Source organism: Giraffa tippelskirchi, chromosome 13, assembly GCF_054371585.1.
Source record: "Giraffa tippelskirchi isolate mGirTip1 chromosome 13, T2T-mGirTip1v1.2.pri, whole genome shotgun sequence".
Lineage (NCBI taxonomy): Eukaryota > Metazoa > Chordata > Mammalia > Artiodactyla > Giraffidae > Giraffa > Giraffa tippelskirchi.
The window spans coordinates 9357088-9376723 of record NC_137287.1 but is presented as its reverse complement, the minus strand read 5'-3'; the positions used below and the strand labels follow the sequence as shown (position 1 = coordinate 9376723).

The window sequence follows — 19636 nt, the reverse complement described above, 5'->3', positions numbered from 1 at the left end:
AGTGAGGAACTAAGATCCCACAGGCCTCATGGCAAGGCCAAAAAGTAAAAATTAAACAGTCTGTCTCTCTGAGGAAGCAGAGGCACAGTCTTAGCCTCTAGAGACCTGGCTGAAAGTACAGAGGGTAGCCATTAATAAATAAATAAATCTTAAAATTCCTTTCAACTAATTTTGAGCAATTCCTGGACAATGATACATATTTTATTAACTCCAATTACTTTCATCTACTTCAGCTGTGCTGGTATAATTCACAGATCCCAAGCAAACAGAAGAGAGATTTAAACTATTCTGTAAACTGGAGAAATAAAAAGGCTTTAGAACACTGAACCTCCACTTAAGATTCCAGCCGTATCAACCATTAAAAATATATATTGACTATAAGGAGACTTTGCAAAATCAAGTTGTCATCCCTATGGTAAGTCACAGCCCTCCTTCCCTCTTTTGACCACTTACAAAAATTTTTAAATGTATACAAAAGTACAGCTTAAAGAGCTTCTCTGACTCTAGGGCCCCAAAGCTGAATCCACATGCCATCTCCCAGAGTCAAACTGTACCAACTCAGGGGGCAAGCTCGTTTCATCTTATTTCCTTACTTTTTAATGATGAACTTAATTTTAGCTTTGTTTCTGAGTATCTTCTCCAGCCGTGGAATGCCAAAAGTCGACGGTCGTCGGAATGGCACACCCTCGGGTAAGCCTTCCACATAGAAGTCTTCTGGGAAAGACTCAAATAACGCAAACGGCACTTTCACAGCTTGTTTAAGGCCAAGAGCTTCACCTAAAAGACGAAACACACTTATCGTTGCTCATATACATAATGTTCTAAAAAATTAAACTTAAAAAAAAAGCATTCAAACTACATTTTGCAGCTACTAAAACTATTCTTTAAAAAAAAAAAAATCACATGAATTTTAATTTTAGAAAAACGTCTTCAATTTCTTGAAGTAATGTGGGAAAAACGATCAAATTCATACCTGCAAAGCCCACACATATCTGATGATAATAATATTTAAATGCTGAACATTTTTACACTTATCACATTCTTCTTTTTTATAAAAAAGCTACTTCATATTTTAATAATAATAATACTTCAAAATAAACTTACCACATTTTTCATTGAAAAGATTTTCAACTTTCTGTTTTAGGTCTGTGATTTTGGCATTCCAGGCCTCTGCATGGGAAAAAAAAAAAAAAAACCCGCAGAAAAAAATGTTAGTAATAGTTACTAGTATACATCCAAGGTTAGGAACTTCTTCATCTTCTTTTATAGTGCACCTTTACACAGCGCAAAATAAAAAATACACAGGTTTTCAATAGAGTCATGTCTTGGTAACTATTCTAATCCTGATGCATTATTTAACTGTTTTATTATATTACCGGGGTTCCTGGTGGCTCAGACAGTAAAGAGTCTGTCTGCAATGCTGGAGACCTGGGTTCGACCCCTGGGTCAGGAAGATTCCCTGGAGAAAGAAATGGCAACCCAGTCTGGTACTCTTACCTGGAAAGGTCCATGGACGGAGGAGCCTAGTGGGCTACAGTCCATGGGGTCGCAAAGAGTTGGACACAACTGAGCAAATAACTTAATTTTAACTTTGTATTACTAACATGTCAGCTACATATTAACAAAATAAACAAAGACCAAAATACCTCCCCCAAAACAATTAAAGTATCTACTCTGTGCCAGATGCAGTTTTACCCTTTAGATGATCTGTATGTATCATCTTAAAAACCACCCTATGGAACAGGAAATAATGTTATCCCCATCTACAGGCCAGGAAACGGAGGCACAGAGAGGCTGAGCAGCTTGCCCAAGGTAATGGAGTCATGAGGATTGGAGCCAGATTTGAACTCAATCTGGCTCTGTAGTCTTCGCCTTTAACTGTTAATATATACTAACTCACCAAATAAAAAACAGCACAACTAGTAAAATACAGTATTTTACTAATTCCTTTTATTTGAAGTAATGAAATCAAGAAAAATGAAGTATATATTTACCAAAGGAAAACTCTCTCCCTCGAGGCTTGAAGGGAACATTAGAACCATTCGTCTGGGTAGGGGTTCGAACGGCTGAGGTTTGAGGGTTGCTGTTATTAGGGCCTAAAGAAGAATAAAAAACAAACAAACACAAAGCACAGTCAGCACACACAATCAATCACCTGCTAGTGACCTCTGTACAACCTGCTCTTGAAGGCCAACCTGTGCTGGAAAAGTTGAGTCCGATGAGGACATAAGCAGTCTGTAAAGGAAAAGGCCACTGCTGTGAGTTCTACAGACCTCTGTCCGTTTTTCTACTTCCATCCCTACAATGCGACATTTTCCCCCAAAACACATCTAGCTTTCTGGCTGATATGAGGAACTTTCAGTTCACTTAATGATTCATCACACCATTTTGAAACCACTGGTCACTTACGTTTGCCTTTATGTTTTTCTTTCAGCCTCTGAACAAAAACACAACTTTAGATACAAGTATATCATCTCCACTATGAAGCTCTCCTTTGGATTCTCTAGCTATTTCTGACATATATTTTCTTTGAATTCTAAGAAATACACAGAAACAATGTTATGGGTTATGAATTGTTTTCCACTACAAGTCTGACTATGGCCTCAGAATTCAATAAAATATGAAGAGTCAACATTCTAATCTTTAATTACTTCAAGCTACTGAATAAAAACCAAAGCATTCTTAAATGGCATAGTGATAAAAGCAAGGTATTTCTGGAGAAGCTGGATCTGTCTACCCCATCACCCTGAAGGCAGGTCAAAAGCACTTTTCATTAACCCATCACTGCCCTTGTACATGAATATTCAGAGTGGAATTACTCATAAATAGCCAAAAAAGTAGTACAACCCAGATGTCTATCAGGTGATGAATAAATAAACAAAATGCGGTACATATCCACACAATGGAATATTACTCAGCAATAAAAAGGAACGGACACTCATTAGGATGGATATTATCTAAAAGCAGAAAATAACAAGTAGTGGTGAGGCTGAGGAGAAATTTCATCTTCTACTTGAAACTGTTGATTAGACACATTTAGAAATCTAGACTTACCATAGGTAAGCTTTCCACACCTAAAACAAATTTTGTAAAGGCCCATTTTCCTAAAAGTGTCAACACTAGAGTGAAGAAGCAACAGCTGTAATCAGTGAACTGGAGAGTGTAAAGAAACGGGCCACAGAGCAATCTCACCTTCCACAGTGACCTCAATTTCAGGAACTTTAGAATTACTCCCGGGGCTTCGTGGTCTTTTCGGGGACTGCAAAGCTGTAAAGTAAGCATATACCATTTCTTTTGGATATTGTAAAAAATCCATAAGGAAGTGCTCTATAAAAGCAGAGTACTAAAATTCAGTTTGGCTCTTTTCAAAGAAACATGAAGAGTTAAACTGATGGTATAACACTCCACATGAGTCTCAACAAAGCTGTGGACACATGAATGAAGGATGACTGCAATATGAAACTGCCAATGAAATGTTTACTTTTAGGTGGGGGTGGGGGGGCACGGGCAGGCATTAAATAAAATACCTTAAAAAGCTCAGAAACAAATCAAAAGCACCCCCCCAAATATCTGCCAGTGACTCAGTATGTTTTAATACACCAAAGTATAATAAAGGTGTACATAATCTCTTACCTTTAGTGTTTATTTTACTAGCCATTCCAGGAGGCAAGTAGGAAATAACTAGTTCAGGTCTGGAGAGAAAACCAAGAAACGTTACAGTGGCCAGTATAATATTGGTCTTCATAGCTAGTAAAACTTGTGATGATCAATTTTTTTTTTAAATGAAGGTGACCACAAAATAACTCTGTAAGGCAAAAATAATCTCTATCATTGTGGACAAAAAAATTTGTACTTTTCCTTCCCACAACTAGCTGCTAAAAGATTTTAGGAAGAGTAAATGACTTCTTTCATGATAGCTCAGTTGGTAAAGAATATGCTTGCAATGCAGGAGACCCCAGTTTGATTCCTGGGTTGGGAAGATTCCTTGGAGAAGGGATAGGTGACCCACTCCAGTATTCTTGGGCTTCCCTTGTGGCTCAGCTGGTAAAGAATCCACCTGCAATGCAGGAGACCTGGGTTCAATCCCTGGGTTGGGAAGATCCCCTGGAGAAGGGAAAGGCTACCCACTCCAGTGTTCTGGCCTGGAGAATTCCATGGACTGTACACTCCATGGGGTCGCAAAGAGTCGGAGACGACTGAGCGACTTTCACTTTCATGAAAATGAAAACTAACTAACAGGAGTTTAGTTTCTTCAGCTCCCGAAATTCCGTAGACATAAAAACGAGAAACTTAACTGTTGAAATTCAGTTGCCTGTAAGTTTAACCAGGAATAAACAGAGCACATTAAATATCAGCACTTTCTTCCTTCCTTCAAGTATCTATGGATAAGATACTCAGAGAGACATCATAGCATCCCTTAGCAAATGTCAGCACCACCGCTGTGGGGCAAGTACAACTCTCCTTGTACTGATGAAGAAAGTCAAGGGGAAAAAAATCATGTGCAGGTTAAAGAAGAGCAACAACGGACGAGGAGAGGCCTCAGGCTCATGCTGTACTTTCTGTCACAGACCTCAAAGGCTTAGCCATGACCTGACGTTACAGAAGATGTTCAACAGAAATGCAACTTAATTGCCTCAATTCCAGAAAGGATGCAATGGCAAAGAGAACTTACTTTTTAACAACAAACTTGATTTTATTACTTCCACGCACAATCCTTTCCAGTCGTGGAATTCCAAACCAGGTAGGGCTTCGAAAGGGAATTCCTTCTGGCAAGCCTTCCACATAAAGGAACTCGGGGTTTGATTCAAACACCGGGTATGGTACTTTTACTGCCTCCGTGAGTCCAAGAGCTTGAGCTGAAAGTGTAAGAGAACATAACTTACGAAAGGTAAAATTTTACAATCTTTGACTTTTGTCTGACAGCAGTCTCTTTTTATGCTTTTATTATATGCATTTTTAAATTGTGATACAATGAACATATAACAGTATGTTACTTTCAAGTGTATGGCATAATGATTTGCTATTTGCATATATTCTCAAGTGGTCACCACAGTAAGTGTAGTTGACACCTGTGCATGCTCAAATACATTGTGCCAAAGTTCCCAACAATCTAGCAATTTCCACTTAACATTGTAGGCATTTTACTTGGTACACTGGAGAAAACTGAAGAACAAGCTTAAAAAAATAAGAGGAACATTTTAACACTTTGAATCAAAGGGATAATTAACTGTCCCTTTGGACAGGACAATCAAAATTGTCTCTGTGCTCTGGGAGGAAATGAACTACAGCCATATGGCAACTACCTAGTCCTTGAACCCAGCACCTTGTTTAAAAGATAAGAGGGAATTCCTTGGTGCTCCAGAGGCTGGGACTCTGCGCTTTCACTGCTGAGGGCCTGGGTCCGATTCCTGGTCAAGGAACTAAGATCCCACATGCCAAAGGAAAGAGGTGTGCAAGAATATGTGCCTGAGCAGACTGGTCGAGTGTACTGAAGGTTCCTGATCCAGGACACAAACGTTAATATCAGATATTAAAATGATGATGGCACTGTCCCGGGAATATTGGGATCACTCTGCTCCTTCCTTCCTTCTCCACGAGACACACCCAATCAACCGAAACACTTGAGCCTTGTCAGAATCCTCAAGACAGCACTCCAAGAAACCACTGTCAACAAATCTACGCTGAAACAGATGAGCAAACCCATGTGTCAAGTGGTGTCAGCCAGGTCACAGGTACAGACAGCGGGACTGAGGTCCCTCCCAAGACCTCCCACGCTCTCCCGCTCTGATACACGAGAAATCGGGAGTCCATGGGACAGAAGGTAACTTGCTCAGTTTAAGCAGCCAATGTCAGAGCTGAAAGAAAGTCAAACCCCGTTTCTGAGATCTTCCCTCTTTAGGCCCTGAACAGCTAAAATGTTCATTCGGAACACTGCCTTTCATTAACATTTTAAAACTAAAAACTGTTTTACTTACCAAACTTCAAGTTAAAAATCTCTTCCACTTGCTTCCGTAGCTTGGTAATTCTGACATTCCAATCTTCTTTGACTAGAAAGCAAAAATCAATCTAATCAACCATGTCCCTTATGGGTGCTGACACAAAATCAGATTGGATGCTATTCTTTCTAGTGATGCCATTTTTTTAAAACCTGAGATGTAATCAGCATATTACACTGTAACAGTTTCAGGTGCATATCCAGGGACACTCTTCATACAGCTTTTCTTAAGAGCAAAACATTCTGTTCATAAGGAAAAGAATGATATCCTGCACTTGTCATGAAGTTCAGGGAGACAGAATTCCAATTTAAGTGCACAATGTAGATAAAAAGGAACTTGTTCAGAAGCATTTAGAATGAATAGTTTTTAAACACTACTCCTTGGAGGTACATTGAAGAACCCTCTCAGGAGTAGGAGGACCACCTGTATAAGGGCCCAGGCCTCCGGTACCAGGTTCAACTAGGGGAGCTTCAATTGTATTAGCCTTTCTAAACAGGCATTCCTTGTTTTATTGGACACATGTATGCCTACAGATTTACAGCAAGAAATGAATGATAAAGTGATTAGGGAGGTGTGACTGAACACTGTTCACATCTGTAATCTGGTTTATTTCCTTACCCTTTATTTGTAAGACAACCATATCCCTTTAAATACAACATAAAAATAAAGAAAAAATAAGCTATTAGAAAAGATAGGTAGGGTTATCACTTGGACAGATTATCGGAGCTTGTTTGGTGGAGGTGAGGATGCAGAGGGTGGAGGTGAACTTGGGGACCGTGGAGGATGCTTGGAAGTGTTGGATGAGGAAGGAGGATAAGAGAGAGTAATTTAGAGAAAAGGGCAGAGTGCGCACGAATCATCCCACAAGCGAAAGTCAGCCATGTCTGTGTGTGAGACGGCAGCAAACGTTGGAGAAGTTCTAAAAATACTGCTCAAGCTTCGGAGCCTCAGAAACTCCTTCTTTTCCTTTACTTTTACCAAGAAAGTACTTTAAAATCTTTTCTTTAAAAGAAAACCTAGCATCTCAAGGGTTTAATATGATAATTCAGCCATTCAACTAGACGAAGTCAGTCTGGTATAAAGCAAATTGGAATATTACTATACCAACTGGCAGAGTCTCCCTTCTCCAAAGTCAAGGGCATCAGTCAACTTGATGCTCCCCTTCTGCCTCACCCTGCACTTCCTTCTTTGGTACTTCTACACTAATACAAACAGATCTCTGCACCATTCCACACAAGCACCAACTACCTTCACTTTCTTCCCCTGCAAAGCTCAATTACCTGGCTAGTGCCACAACTTTCTCACACGAGACACCTCCCTTTTCCCAGACTGACAGCCAAGTGCACTTACATGTGTTTCGGCACAACCGTTACCTGAGAGTTAGGCAGACGTCTCTGATGGCAACGACTAACACAATTCTTCCGTCAGTTACTCAAGGACCTGAATTAGCCTGGCAAGACTAACACCCAGGGCACTGGCAGACCAAAGACCATTTTGAAGGAATGAAGAAGGACAAGCTTTGATTCTTTCCAAGGTCGTCTATGAGTGGCCGAAGGCCAAGTTCTGTTAATGACTGGGAGAATGGAGTGTCTTTAGATACGAGGCCTGTAACTGTCTATGCCAGAAAACAGCAGATCAAGTACTGCTGAAACTATTACTTAATCCTCAGAGTAACTTCTATGGTGCCTACAGATTGTTCCAATGATACATGTTCAACATCCTCAGTTCACAGTCACTATGAGAAATGCTCCTAATAAAATCAGTCATCAAAATAATCACAAGCTTGAACTTGAGGTCTGTCTTAAGAAATGAAGACTCACACATAGACTTCCATCACATTCAGACTAATGCATACCACAGCTCTACCTTTGGGAATATTTTTGTTTGTATTACATTGCTTAGTAAAGTTTCTCACATCCGGTCTTCAATCTGTCACCAATATCTTGTTTCTTTGCCTAAGTCAAATGCATTCTGAAGAGCTTGCTGGGCTGATGAAGCTGCGTTCAACCTAAGAAATTAAGCATCACCTCTTCTCCCCAGCAGAATTCTGGGCACAGAATTCTGTGATCTGTTTCCCTAGTGTAGTTTTTTTCAAATACTTCTCATGCCGTGATGAACACAAAAAAATTATACCACCTGTTTAGCATACTGATGACTTTCACCAGTTGTACCCAGGTCCCTAAAACTCAAGAATCAGTACTTTAGTGCAGACAAATAACCCAGTTTTTACAGCAGTTCACCTTAGCATTTACGAGAATGATTAAATGCAAAAACGAAAGAAACAAAAAGAAGGAATGGGAAAAGATTTAACAACAAAAATTCAGAAGAACCCATTATTGGGTCCTAGCAACAGAAGCTCCTAAGGTTGCAGAACCTATAGAACCTAATGTGCAGACACATACGTTAAGGTCACTTTATCTGACATTATGGAATGGAAAATAAAAACATCAGAAAGAAAGAAAGGCACAGTTATATACCTCAGATAAAGAAAACAAAACCATTCTGACAACTGAGACCGAGACTTTTAAAGCTCTTTTCTGTTGGGCAGGATGTCAGCGCAGCTGCTGCAATCACAGTATCTGTCATTTTAAAACTGAAGTCCTCGTGAAAAGATGAAAGTCTAAATCTCGTGGTCTGGCCCATTAGCCACGTGTGGGCAGCTGTGCACTTGAAATGTGGTCACCTGAATTAGGATGTGCTGGAAGTATACAATACACACCAGAGATTCAAACAAAGGATGTAAATAAATGAAAAATGTAAACTAACCCACCACATACAAATTTTACATGACATACATGGCTTGCATTGTGACACGCTGTATTTCTACTAAACACCACGGGTCTAAATTCAAAGCTCAAGTTTGTCCCAAACTGCTATGTTCATCTTGATAAAAAAAGGAGTGCCTGTGTTGATCTTCCAAGAAACACTTTTTTGAGTGGAAGGGAGAAAAGAACAATTCTATGGCTTTAAAAGTTTAATGAAAGCTTAGAAACTATTTGATTTACAAGGTTTTAAAAAGGGTCTCACAACTTTCTTACCTGGTGTATTCGTTCTGGGCTGAGTAACTTCAGTAGTGCTGTGCGTCAGAAGCTCTGGTCTGTAAAAATACAATTGGTATCAGGATGAAGGCATTTAAGACCACCTTTACTTCCCATATGGTTCATTCTACCTTCATCTGCAGTGAATAAAAAAATCATCTTGGTGACTTTAGATTATTTTGAAAATAGCAATTTACAAAGATTCAGGTGGGACCAACAATATGTCCTCAAAGGCATTTTAAGCTAACTTGTGGCAAAACAGTTGTGTTTGGCCCCATCCCAGTTCAACCTCGGGTTTCTATCCTTCAGGTGAACTACAGTACAATACAGGTAGATGTATCTGGCTTTGTCACCCTGAAGCTTGTCCCAACAAATAGATACACAAATGCACAACCCCAATTAGCAAGCAAATTCTACCTCAAGGACAATTCTTTTGTATTAAATGGGACTTCTGCTCCCACACTCTGCCCTCAAATCACCCATTCTGCTATCTTCCAAAGTCAAGCCAGAGTGACCCTTTTAAGATCCAGTTCAAATTGTTTTAAGAGGAATCAGCTTTAAAACCTCTTCAACCCTTCACTGACTGTACAGGACATAAAGCTAGGCTTCCTCCCCAGGGCCATCTCAGTGTATCATGCCCTCAAGGGCATCACTCCCTTCCACACAGACTGTGTGGTTATCTGAATATTCAAGGCCATCTGACACCTCCTTGCCCTGACCTACTTATGCTATTTCCTTCATTTGAACCCCTTTTCTTGCATCCTCTGTGCACAAGTGAACCATCTGCACGCTACCCTCACCCTCTTTCCCAAAGCTAGTGCTTTTCTGCATTGATCGATGCAAGGACGGAGTTTCCAACTATAAAATTGGATCCAATTTTATATATCTGGTGCCTGGTACTACAGAGACAACTGCTTGAAAACCGAATCTAAATGTAATACCTCAGTTTTAAATATGGGGAGTAAAGTCCAATTGGGAGGGGGAAAAGCCCATTTTTATGAAATTAACTTTTCTTAAAGACAACATTAAATATGTTTCTGCAAATTATAATCCTACCTTTTAATAACAAATTTAATTCGATTGCCCACTTGAATAATTTTTTCCAGCCTTGGGATCCCATACCACGAGGGACTTCTAAAAGGAATGTTTTCTGGCAGTCCTTCCACGTAGAGGTCATTAGGGTGTGCTTCAAATTTCTGGTAAGGTACAGCCTTAGCTTCAGTGCTCCCTAAGGCTTCAGCTTTACAAAAGAAAAGCAATTCAGAAGACTGGAGACTAAATTTTCGTTGAAATTATATTTAAAAAAAAAATTCATAATAAACGACATGTCAACTTTTTAAAAAGCATCTTTAAAATGACCTTAACAATCACTGAATACAAAAATGGGAAATGGGAATGCTAGCTTACTATCTGTTTCTGAATAGGCGCAGCATTGAAACTTTAAAATGTAAAAATGTAATTACTAATTCAACTTCAAAGCCACAATCCAAATAAGTATAACAAGAAATTTACAAAATATAGGCATTTATAGGTGTCCCTTGTATTCTGTGTGTTAAATTTAAATATTTTATAATCTGATGGTTGAAAAGAGTGCCTTCTTGAAGAATCTGTATTTCTTTGACTCTCCTCTCAAATTCAAACGCCTTCTGCCTTAATTCCTTCCTTCATTTCATCAGCACCAAATCTGAATGGCTCTACTATATTGTAGGATCCCAACAACGTAAGGAGTGTGTATTTGAAAAACCAAATACAATATAATTTAGATCAGAGCTGTTTAAGGAAATATTACCTCTGAAAACATGGTAAAGGCTTTCACACTCACACCTGGGAGTACTATTTATTATAGTCACTCTGCAAATATAGCAATAAAGGACATAATCTTAATTCTAACAAAACTTCCTATAAAATAAAAAAGAACCAAATTGTTGGAGCTAAGAAACTGCACAAGTTACAGAAAGGGGGAAGGTCAAGTGCATTAGCGCTCATCTCATCATGAACAAGGTCTCCTCTATATTAAGTAACCTTTCCTGTCTCCCTAGTCATTCTGCTTAATTTTTTCCTGAACACTTAATACTTTCTAATATACTACATATTTACTTGTTGCTTTGCTATGCATATCACCCTAATCTATAAATGAATCCTTGGGGAGCGGGGAAGCATTCACTGTCTTCTGTGGGCTGAGTTCTCAGCACCAGACACACAGGGGTTCACAGGTGCTGATCTGCAGTATAACTTGTAAGACTTGTGTTTGATATGATCGACAATCTTAAGTTTTCCTCTTTCCTTGTCAGGAGCCTTGAAGAAAGCAACAATTCTGCTGGTGTCTTTCTCTCTAAAGTTTAAGTACAGGCCAGGAGCAGAATTTTGTTGCTTGCAATGTAACAATATATAAACGCTCATCTATTTTTAAAATTTTTCATTGGAGGATAACTGCTTTACAATATTGTGTTGGTTTCTGCCCTACAGCAACTCAACTCAGCCTTAAGTATAAATATATCCACTCCTTCTGAAGCCTCCTTCCTCCCCTGCCATCTCACACAAACTCTTATCTATTTTCTTAGCTCTGCTACGATGCCAAAATATTTTCTACTGGCCAATTTTTCTTTCTGTGACTATACTATTGCACCCACAGCTTTCTCCTTCCATGAGGGAGAAGTCAGCTTACTAGCAAGCACCAATGATCTACTAGGATTGGCTGTTTCTTACATAACAGGTTTGATTTCTAGAACTAAACGTCCTAGAGGTTAAAGTTTAAGCCTGTTCATGTAGATGCCTGTTATCTATGCCAACTAGTTGCAAATTAGGACGATACCATGGTGGCATTTCTAATGATAACGTTCACAATCTTCTTTCACTAAATGGTTAGAAATATAATGATTGTTAAAGTGTGCATTCTTCATTGTTCCTTAGCTGACTTCTGACCAGATGCACACAGAGGTAAATTTTCATTAAGCTACCCAAGTATTCATGTTGGGCAATCAAGGATAATGAGGGGGAAAAACTTAAATTCTGACTTCCTCAAGGCATTAAGAGTCTCAGGGAGCTAAATCATGTAAGTAAAACTGAAGTGCACAGATTCTGAAAACAGCAAACATTAAATGAACTAAGTTTGTAGTTGCCACTTGAACTGCACCTAAAAGCTGGTTTCCTGGGTCACAGCCATACCCCACTCTTGGAATCCATGGGAGGAACAAGAATCTGCACCCAGGAGACTTCAACTTTTTGTGGTAAAACTCACATGGTTTCTTTCACAAAACAGAAATGCCCTGTGTCCTCGTGAGTCTCTGTGGCACTTCTGGGCTTCCTTTGATCTTTGCAGTGTTATAATTCAGTGAGGCCCCATGTACACTATATGACTGACAGGTTCAGTAATTTCTCAGTAGTTTTTAATGACACTGGTCCATTCAGTATTTGTTGATCATCTGCTCAGGCACCAAGCACTGTTCTACGAACAGCCAAGACACATGAGATGTGGGCTGTTGTACAAATTGTATTATAATGGAAGGAAAAAGGCAGCCATTAGTCCTTTAAGAAAAATCAAAGCGTGCTGACATACAGTGTGCTTCGTGGTTTACGTCAGATGAGCCCCTGGTGAAGACCTCTCCAAAGAAGACACATGTAAACGGAGATTTAAAGGACAGGCACCACGCATCTGAGGTAAGAGCATTCCAGAAATAAGAATGCCGACAGAGCAGCAATCCAAGGAGGGCATGACCTTACAGAAGTGAACAACAAGTAGGTGGTCCTCACAGCTGGTACTGAAGTGAGCGAGCAGACACCGGAACAAAGGCGGGGCGGCCGCGATCAGGGCTGCGCTGTGCAACTTATTCGCAGCACAAAGGGAAGCCACAGAGCACACACAGTGACAAGCTGCATTTTAAGTTTTCAGTGGCATTGAAAGCTGGCTGCTTTGGGGTACGGTGATCGGCTTTGAGTACAGAGAGTCAGCAGTGAGGAAGAGAAAGACACCGATGTGCACTATGTTGTACATGTAGAGTCAGCAGGAGGTCTTGGAAATGAAGAAATCAAGCGTGACTGCAGGGGGTTTGGCCTGAATGAGCAGGCGGGGGAGGGGGGGCGGCTGGGAGGACGGGGAAAGGGACAGGTCGAAAGGGGAGTCAAGGACTCGACTTGGGATGTGTGGAGTCGGAAGAACTGCCAACCAGCTGGGTGAATACACAGGTCCAGTGTTAAAGAGTTTTCAGGGCTAGAAACTTGAATGTGGAAGTCACTATTCAATATGGACGATACACCATTTTTAAGGCAGACGGAGTGAGACTAACTGTGGACAAAGCACAGCCAGAGGGCCCAGAGGGCTCAGGACTGAGCTGTGGAGTAGCATCCAAAACGTAAAGACTGAACTTAAGGGAGGGGCTGAGGAGAGAATGAAGAGGACAGCCAATGAAATGGAAAGAAATGCAGTGTCAGTAATATCTGAAACTTGCCATAAGAATAGTTGAAAATGCTCAAGTAAGAAAGTAACAAAAGACGTCACAATGATAAACCAAAGCTAAGTATTGCAACTGTTTGGGGATACAAAGCACAGCAAGTGCTCTGAACACTGCCTGCCCTCCAGGACAGGGCACCTCTGACAGTCCTCCACACTCCACTGGGGCACACTGTTCAAAGGACTCTCTGCGAACTGCTCAGTGCCGAAAAGCCTGTCTGTAGGATCAATAATTTAGTCAAGAGGACATGGGGGTCCATCTCAATGTTCTCTCCCCTTCCACACAGGTTTAAAACTTTTCATAATATATGTTCAAAAAGCAAACAATAAAAGAGGGCTGGAGATGAGCCATCCATGGTACCTACTTTCTTAAAAAGCAAAATTTGGAAAAATTATTCTGTTAATACTTTAGCTAGGGAGGAAATTAGACTTACCAAATTTTTTACAGAAAAGCTGATCTACCATCTTTCGTAACTTAGTGATTCTGGCATACCACTCTTCCTTGACTGTAAGAGTAACATACAAATTCTTCAATTTGATGACATTAATAAAATTACTAAATATCATGAAATAAACTATTAAGTAGGCAGTATTGTTTTTCTGTTCTAAAATTATTTCTAAGATTTCATAATGTGTTTATTAAAACAGTGGTGACACTGAATGAAAAGTGTAAAAACTCACAAAACAATGACAAAATGAAAATTTATAACTTAATAGTAATATTACACAGGTACTATAACGTGTCATCATTAAAGTTAGGAAAGAGAATCCATTTTACTAAAGAACAGCTTGCAGGCAGTTTTTGTGACAATACATTTGGGGCTTTGATAATGCTGACAATTCTTTTATTGTATCAACTGTAAGTGATAAAATTTTCATTTTATGTCCCCACCCAACATCCTCCACTACAGAGCAAAAGCAACTAAGAGAACAAATCATGAATGTATTTCCCCAAAACACATTTAACCAACAAGTGATGATGCTCATGGCTTTCTGTGCTAAGTCTTTAAGTTGTGGGTATCCAGATGGATGATCATTCAATTGATTAATCTAGACTAGCATAATAAACTCTTCAACACATTATTCCAGATAAATTTTGCATCTCAAATGGAGAACAGACATCATCCTTTTATAGTCTACACAGAAATGTGATGTTTACATTTATTTATAATGAGTTATTGAGGAGAAAAGATTATTATTCTTGAGAATCTAGAACAATATTCCTTGTACATCATGTTCTGATTTAACATACAATTTGACATAAGACTGAAGACCTACCTCCTGAAGCTGGTTTATCAAGCTGTAAGTCTTCACGTGTTGAATTCAAAAGTTCATGTCTGAAAGGTGAGAAAAATTACTAAATATTTACCCCATCAATATTCAGCAAAAGTAGTAACTACTAGCACTTATATAATAATTCAGTTTTCAAGGCCAGTTTTCAAAAGATAGCCTGGACTGCTGAGCACAATTAAATCCTGAGCACAATTAAATCCTAAGAGATTTAAGACAACTTGGTAACTGCACATTGTTTCATAATGGTCTTCATGGAAAATGTGTCTTTAAACACACCACACAAAAAACAGTTAACTTGGTAAATCAAAGGTATTTTACAAAAGCAGAACACCAAAAGAATCAAACTACAAAATTTTAAATGAGATTCTTCAATTTCACTTTACATTCAAGATAACCTTCCTTTAATTTATCTATAATCTAGCTATAAAAATCCTAAATAAATTTCAAAACTAATTGAACTAAATATATTTCAGAATACACATGCTTTAAAAATTTTCCAAATACATAAACTCTCCAGAGAATTTGCACAATCTGACTTATGTATCACTATTTTATTGCAATATCCTCAAGTAACAGAGCAGGGGCAGGAGAGCGGGATCACAGAGAAGCATAACAGCGTATTAACCGTAATCTCAGAAATGTTGGAAACTAACACAGGATTAAGGTCATGAAGGAGCTGTGAAATAAAACATTTGCTGAAGTATAGAATCACCCTTCTCAATAAACAAATAGTATGTGTGTATCAAGACTAACCACATTTAACATTTGGGGAAAGGCTTACTAAGTATTTTCCAAACGTGGAAGATGGCTTCCAATAAATGAGGATATCAAACAGACTTGAACAGAACGTGCAAGGCATGAATATCTTGTGATGAACTTGCACAAAGATTTAAATACCAAATATATAGTTTTATATGCTTTAATATTAGCAACAAGCAAAATCTACAAACTAATCTGCATATTTTCCTTAGTTATTAAAAAAAATTGAAACTCCTATGCCAAAGCCTTTGATTGTGTGTATCACAATAAACTGTGGAAAATTCTGAAAGAGATGGGAACACCAGACCATCTGACCTGTCTCTTGAGAAACCTGTATGCAGGTCAGGAAGCAACAGTTAGAACTGGACATGGAACAACAGACTGGTTCCAAATAGGAAAAGGAGTACATCAAGGCTGTATATTGTCACCCTGTTTATTTAACTTATATGCAGAGTACAGAAACGCTGGGCTGGAAGAAACATACGCTGGAATCAAGATTGCTGGGAGAAATATCAATAACCTCAGATATGCAGATGACACCACCCTTATGGCAGAAAGGGAAGAACTAAAGAGCCTCCTGATGAAGGTGAAAGAGGAGAGTGAAAAAGTTGGCTTAAAGCTCAACGTTCAGAAAACTAAGATCATGGCATCTGTTCCCATCACTTCATGGGAAATAGATGGGGAAAGAGTGGAAACAGTGTCAGACTTTATTTTTTTGGGCTCCAAAATCACTGCAGATGGTGACTGCAGCCATGAAATTAAAAGACGCTTACTCCTTGGAAGGAAGGTTATGACCAACCTAGATAGCATATTTAAAAGCAGAGACATTACTTTGCCAACAAAGGTCCGTCTAGTCAAGGCTATGGTTTTTCCAGGGGTCATGTATGGATGTGAGAGTTGGACGGTGAAGAAAGCTGAGAGCCAAAGAATTGATGCTTTTGAACTGTGGTGTTGGAGAAGACTCTTGAGAGTCCCTTGGACTGCAAGGAGATCCAACCAGTCCATCCTAAAGGAGATCAGTCCTGGGTGTTCATTGGAAGGACTGATGTTGAAGCTGAAACTCCAATACTTTGGCCACCTCATGCGAAGAGTTGACTCACTGGAAAAGACCCTGATGCTGGGAAGGATTGGGGGCAGGAGGAGAAGGGGACGACAGAGGATGAGATGGTTGGATGGCATCACCGACTTGATGGACATGGGTTTGGGTAAACTCCGGGAGTTGGTGATGGACAGGGAAGCCTGGTGTGCTGCGATTCATGGGGTCGCAAAGAGTCGGACACGACTGAGCGACTGAACTGAATTGAACAAACTAAAAACCAAGCACTATAAGAAAATGACAGTATAAGAGCTCTGAAAACTATATGCTTCTTAATATCTCAATATGCGTGTGTGTGGAGGGGGGCAGGCTGTTTACGATTCCTACCTAGGACTGCTGCTGCTAAGTCGCTTCAGTCGTGTCCGACTCTGTGTGACCCCATAGACGGCAGCCCACCAGGCTCCGCCGTCCCTGGGATTCTCCAGGCAAGAATACTGGAGTGGGTTGCCGTTTCCTTCTCCAGTGCATGAAAGGGAAAAGTGAAAGTGAAGTCACTCAGTCGTCCGACTCTTAGCGACCCCATGGACTGTAGCCTACCAGGCTCCTCCGTCCATGGGATTTTCCAGGCAAGAGTACTGGAGTGGGGTGCCATTGCCTTCTCCGGCCTAGGACTAGTGTCAGGGTTTTACAACAAGCCCTGTTTGTTTACCATTCAGTTTCATGAGAGATTATGAAATATTTACTTCCTCCTTCTCATTGCCATAATCCCTCATCTGTTTAAAAAAAAAAGGCGTGGGCAATCATGTAAACTGCTTGGCTGTACTGGACACATCATGCTGGACTGCCATTATTATTATTCGGCCTTCAGAGCTTGTTCCCCATGCCCAGGAGCCTCAAATTTTAATAAGCACTGTAATCACCGGGGACCCACATCACAAACAGGTTGGATCCAGTAGGTCTAGGTAGGATCTGAGATTCAGTGTCTCTCAAAGCTCTCGGGTGATGCCAATGCTGCTAATATGCATGGCTGCCTACCACGTGGTCTTGTGTAAGCAGAGTTACACTTGACAGCACTTGATTGATCATGGAAAAATGGAGGCCAAAATCTTTAAACTATCATTTGTTTGAAAGTAGAACATCTGTTAGTAACAAGCTTCTCTGTAGAGGATAGCTCACCTATTAACTGAGGTGTCTCCTGAGTCTTTTTTAGCCTTTGTTAAATTCTGTTGTTCCCTTATCTAATACCAAAGCAGAAGGAAGTCTGCTTGGGTTGTACTCTTTGGTCAAGGTGTTTTTTAATGTCTCCATTTTCTCAACCAGAATAAAGAATATGAACATTTCTGCAAATGACTATCCTGCTGCTGTTACTAACCTTACTATTTATAGCCCAAAGTCAGGAAAAAATTAAATCAGTTATAAAATGCACATAACTCAAAAAGACATCCAGATTAGAACTTAAAATCAAAGTCACGTATATAAGTGAACGTCCCCTCTCCCTCCCACCGAAAAGTGAGGACTACAGAATAAATCCATCATGGTGTTCTTGTTCCTAGGCCTGCACCTGACTGAGGAATAAGCATTTGACACAAACTGAACCAAAGAGAAGTTGGGTTTTCCTGCTCTCAGAGAAACACAGGCAGCTAGTGTCTCCTCTCGGTAGATGCGTCTGGCTGTGATTCTTGGAACTACTGCATCCAGACTCAGAACTAGTCTAAGGAAGCTATCAGCGTAAGGAAGGAAGAATCTGGAGAGAAGCACAAGCACAGCCTCACTGTTCTAATCCTCCCATCTCCCAGCTAGGTGAGATAAGAGGCTTACTGACAGTATCAGTCCAGTATGAAGGAGGGTTTCTGCTATTTACTGCTGGAGACATCCCAACTGCTACCCAACCTCTTTTATGCTGGAATCTCTGTTTGATTTCATACATGTTTGTCTGGCTATAGAACTGAAAGCTTATCTCATTTTCACATAGAACTTGGAAAGAATGACTTAACAGTGTTATATCTGTTACTGCTCAAATCAAGGCTATGACATCAGTTCAATTTTCGTTCTTTATTGTGACATGGCTTTGTTCTCTGGAACCTAGTGCTTTCTGCCTTTATCCTTAGGGCACTGAAACTATGAAATGTGACTAGGGATATATCTTTGTTTTCTTCTCATTTATCCTGCTCCATATGTTTTTTAGGCTTGGAAAATAAATGCTATACGTTTTTGACACTTTCCTTCTGTTTTCACGTTAAGTCATATGTCACATGAGTTTGAGCAAACTCCAGGAGATAGTGGACAGGGAAACCTGACAAGCTGTAGTCCAAGGGGTCACAAAAAGTTGGACGTGACTTAGCGACAGAACAACAAACAGATGTCACTGGATAAGGACTCACTAGTCTTTCTCATGTCTCATGTACATAATCATCTTTATGATTTATAATACTAACATATCTTCTAGACTTCCCATTGAAAATTTTAGCTCAACAATTATATTTAATAATTTCCTATAGATAATTAGTCTCCAGTTGTTCCCATTTACAAATGCATCTAATACTTGCTTCATGTAGCTAAGAGAAAGTTGCCATGCATCTACATTTGCTGAATATATTGATAAATGTCCTGATAGTTTTTTAAACCTTTTATTGTAATCTTAATAGAATTTTAGTTGGTAGAAAATATGGAAATGTGTTATGCGGTTGCCATTTTTAAATGGAAGCAGATACACTTTCAAATGCTACACGTACTTAAAAAAAAAAAACCTTCTTGCTACAACTCTTATGTGAGTACAAAAGAACTTACATCATTCAGCTATTTTCTTTCTTTTCATTCTTACTTCTATTGTTTATTTTTATAACCTACTTTATTTTCACATACGTTTTTTAAAATTCAGACCTAAAAAATAAGACAGTCATACTTCAGTATTTTCGTTAGCATACTTAGCAAAAAACTGGAAAAGAAAATACTGATGGACAGATGTGCATATTCCAAAAGCCAACTCTGTCAAAACTTACACAGACACACTGAAAAGCAGAAAATAAAACAACTTACTTTAAATATAGCCCCTAGTGGCTAGTGAATA

General features: G+C 39.5%; 1 protein-coding gene across 50 annotated transcripts in view; it reads right to left on the bottom strand.

Annotated features, from left to right (window-relative positions):
- Positions 1-19636, bottom strand: part of GTF2I (general transcription factor IIi) — an 83082-nt gene that overhangs the window by 8672 nt on the left and 54774 nt on the right. For all 50 annotated transcript variants that reach the window (XR_014073356.1, XR_014073358.1, XR_014073360.1 and 47 more), the window contains 11 exons: positions 14760-14818; positions 13916-13987; positions 10091-10274; positions 9035-9093; positions 5976-6047; positions 4673-4856; positions 3634-3692; positions 3193-3267; positions 1995-2096; positions 1105-1170; positions 594-777 (listed from right to left, as the gene is read on the bottom strand). Coding sequence is in view for 22 of the 50 variants with exons in the window: in XM_081557989.1 (XP_081414115.1) it covers positions 594-777; positions 1105-1170; positions 1995-2096; positions 3193-3267; positions 3634-3692; positions 4673-4856; positions 5976-6047; positions 9035-9093; positions 10091-10274; positions 13916-13987; positions 14760-14818 (1116 nt within the window). In the remaining 28 variants the exon portion in view is untranslated. The remainder of the gene's footprint in view (positions 1-593; positions 778-1104; positions 1171-1994; positions 2097-3192; positions 3268-3633; positions 3693-4672; positions 4857-5975; positions 6048-9034; positions 9094-10090; positions 10275-13915; positions 13988-14759; positions 14819-19636) is intronic.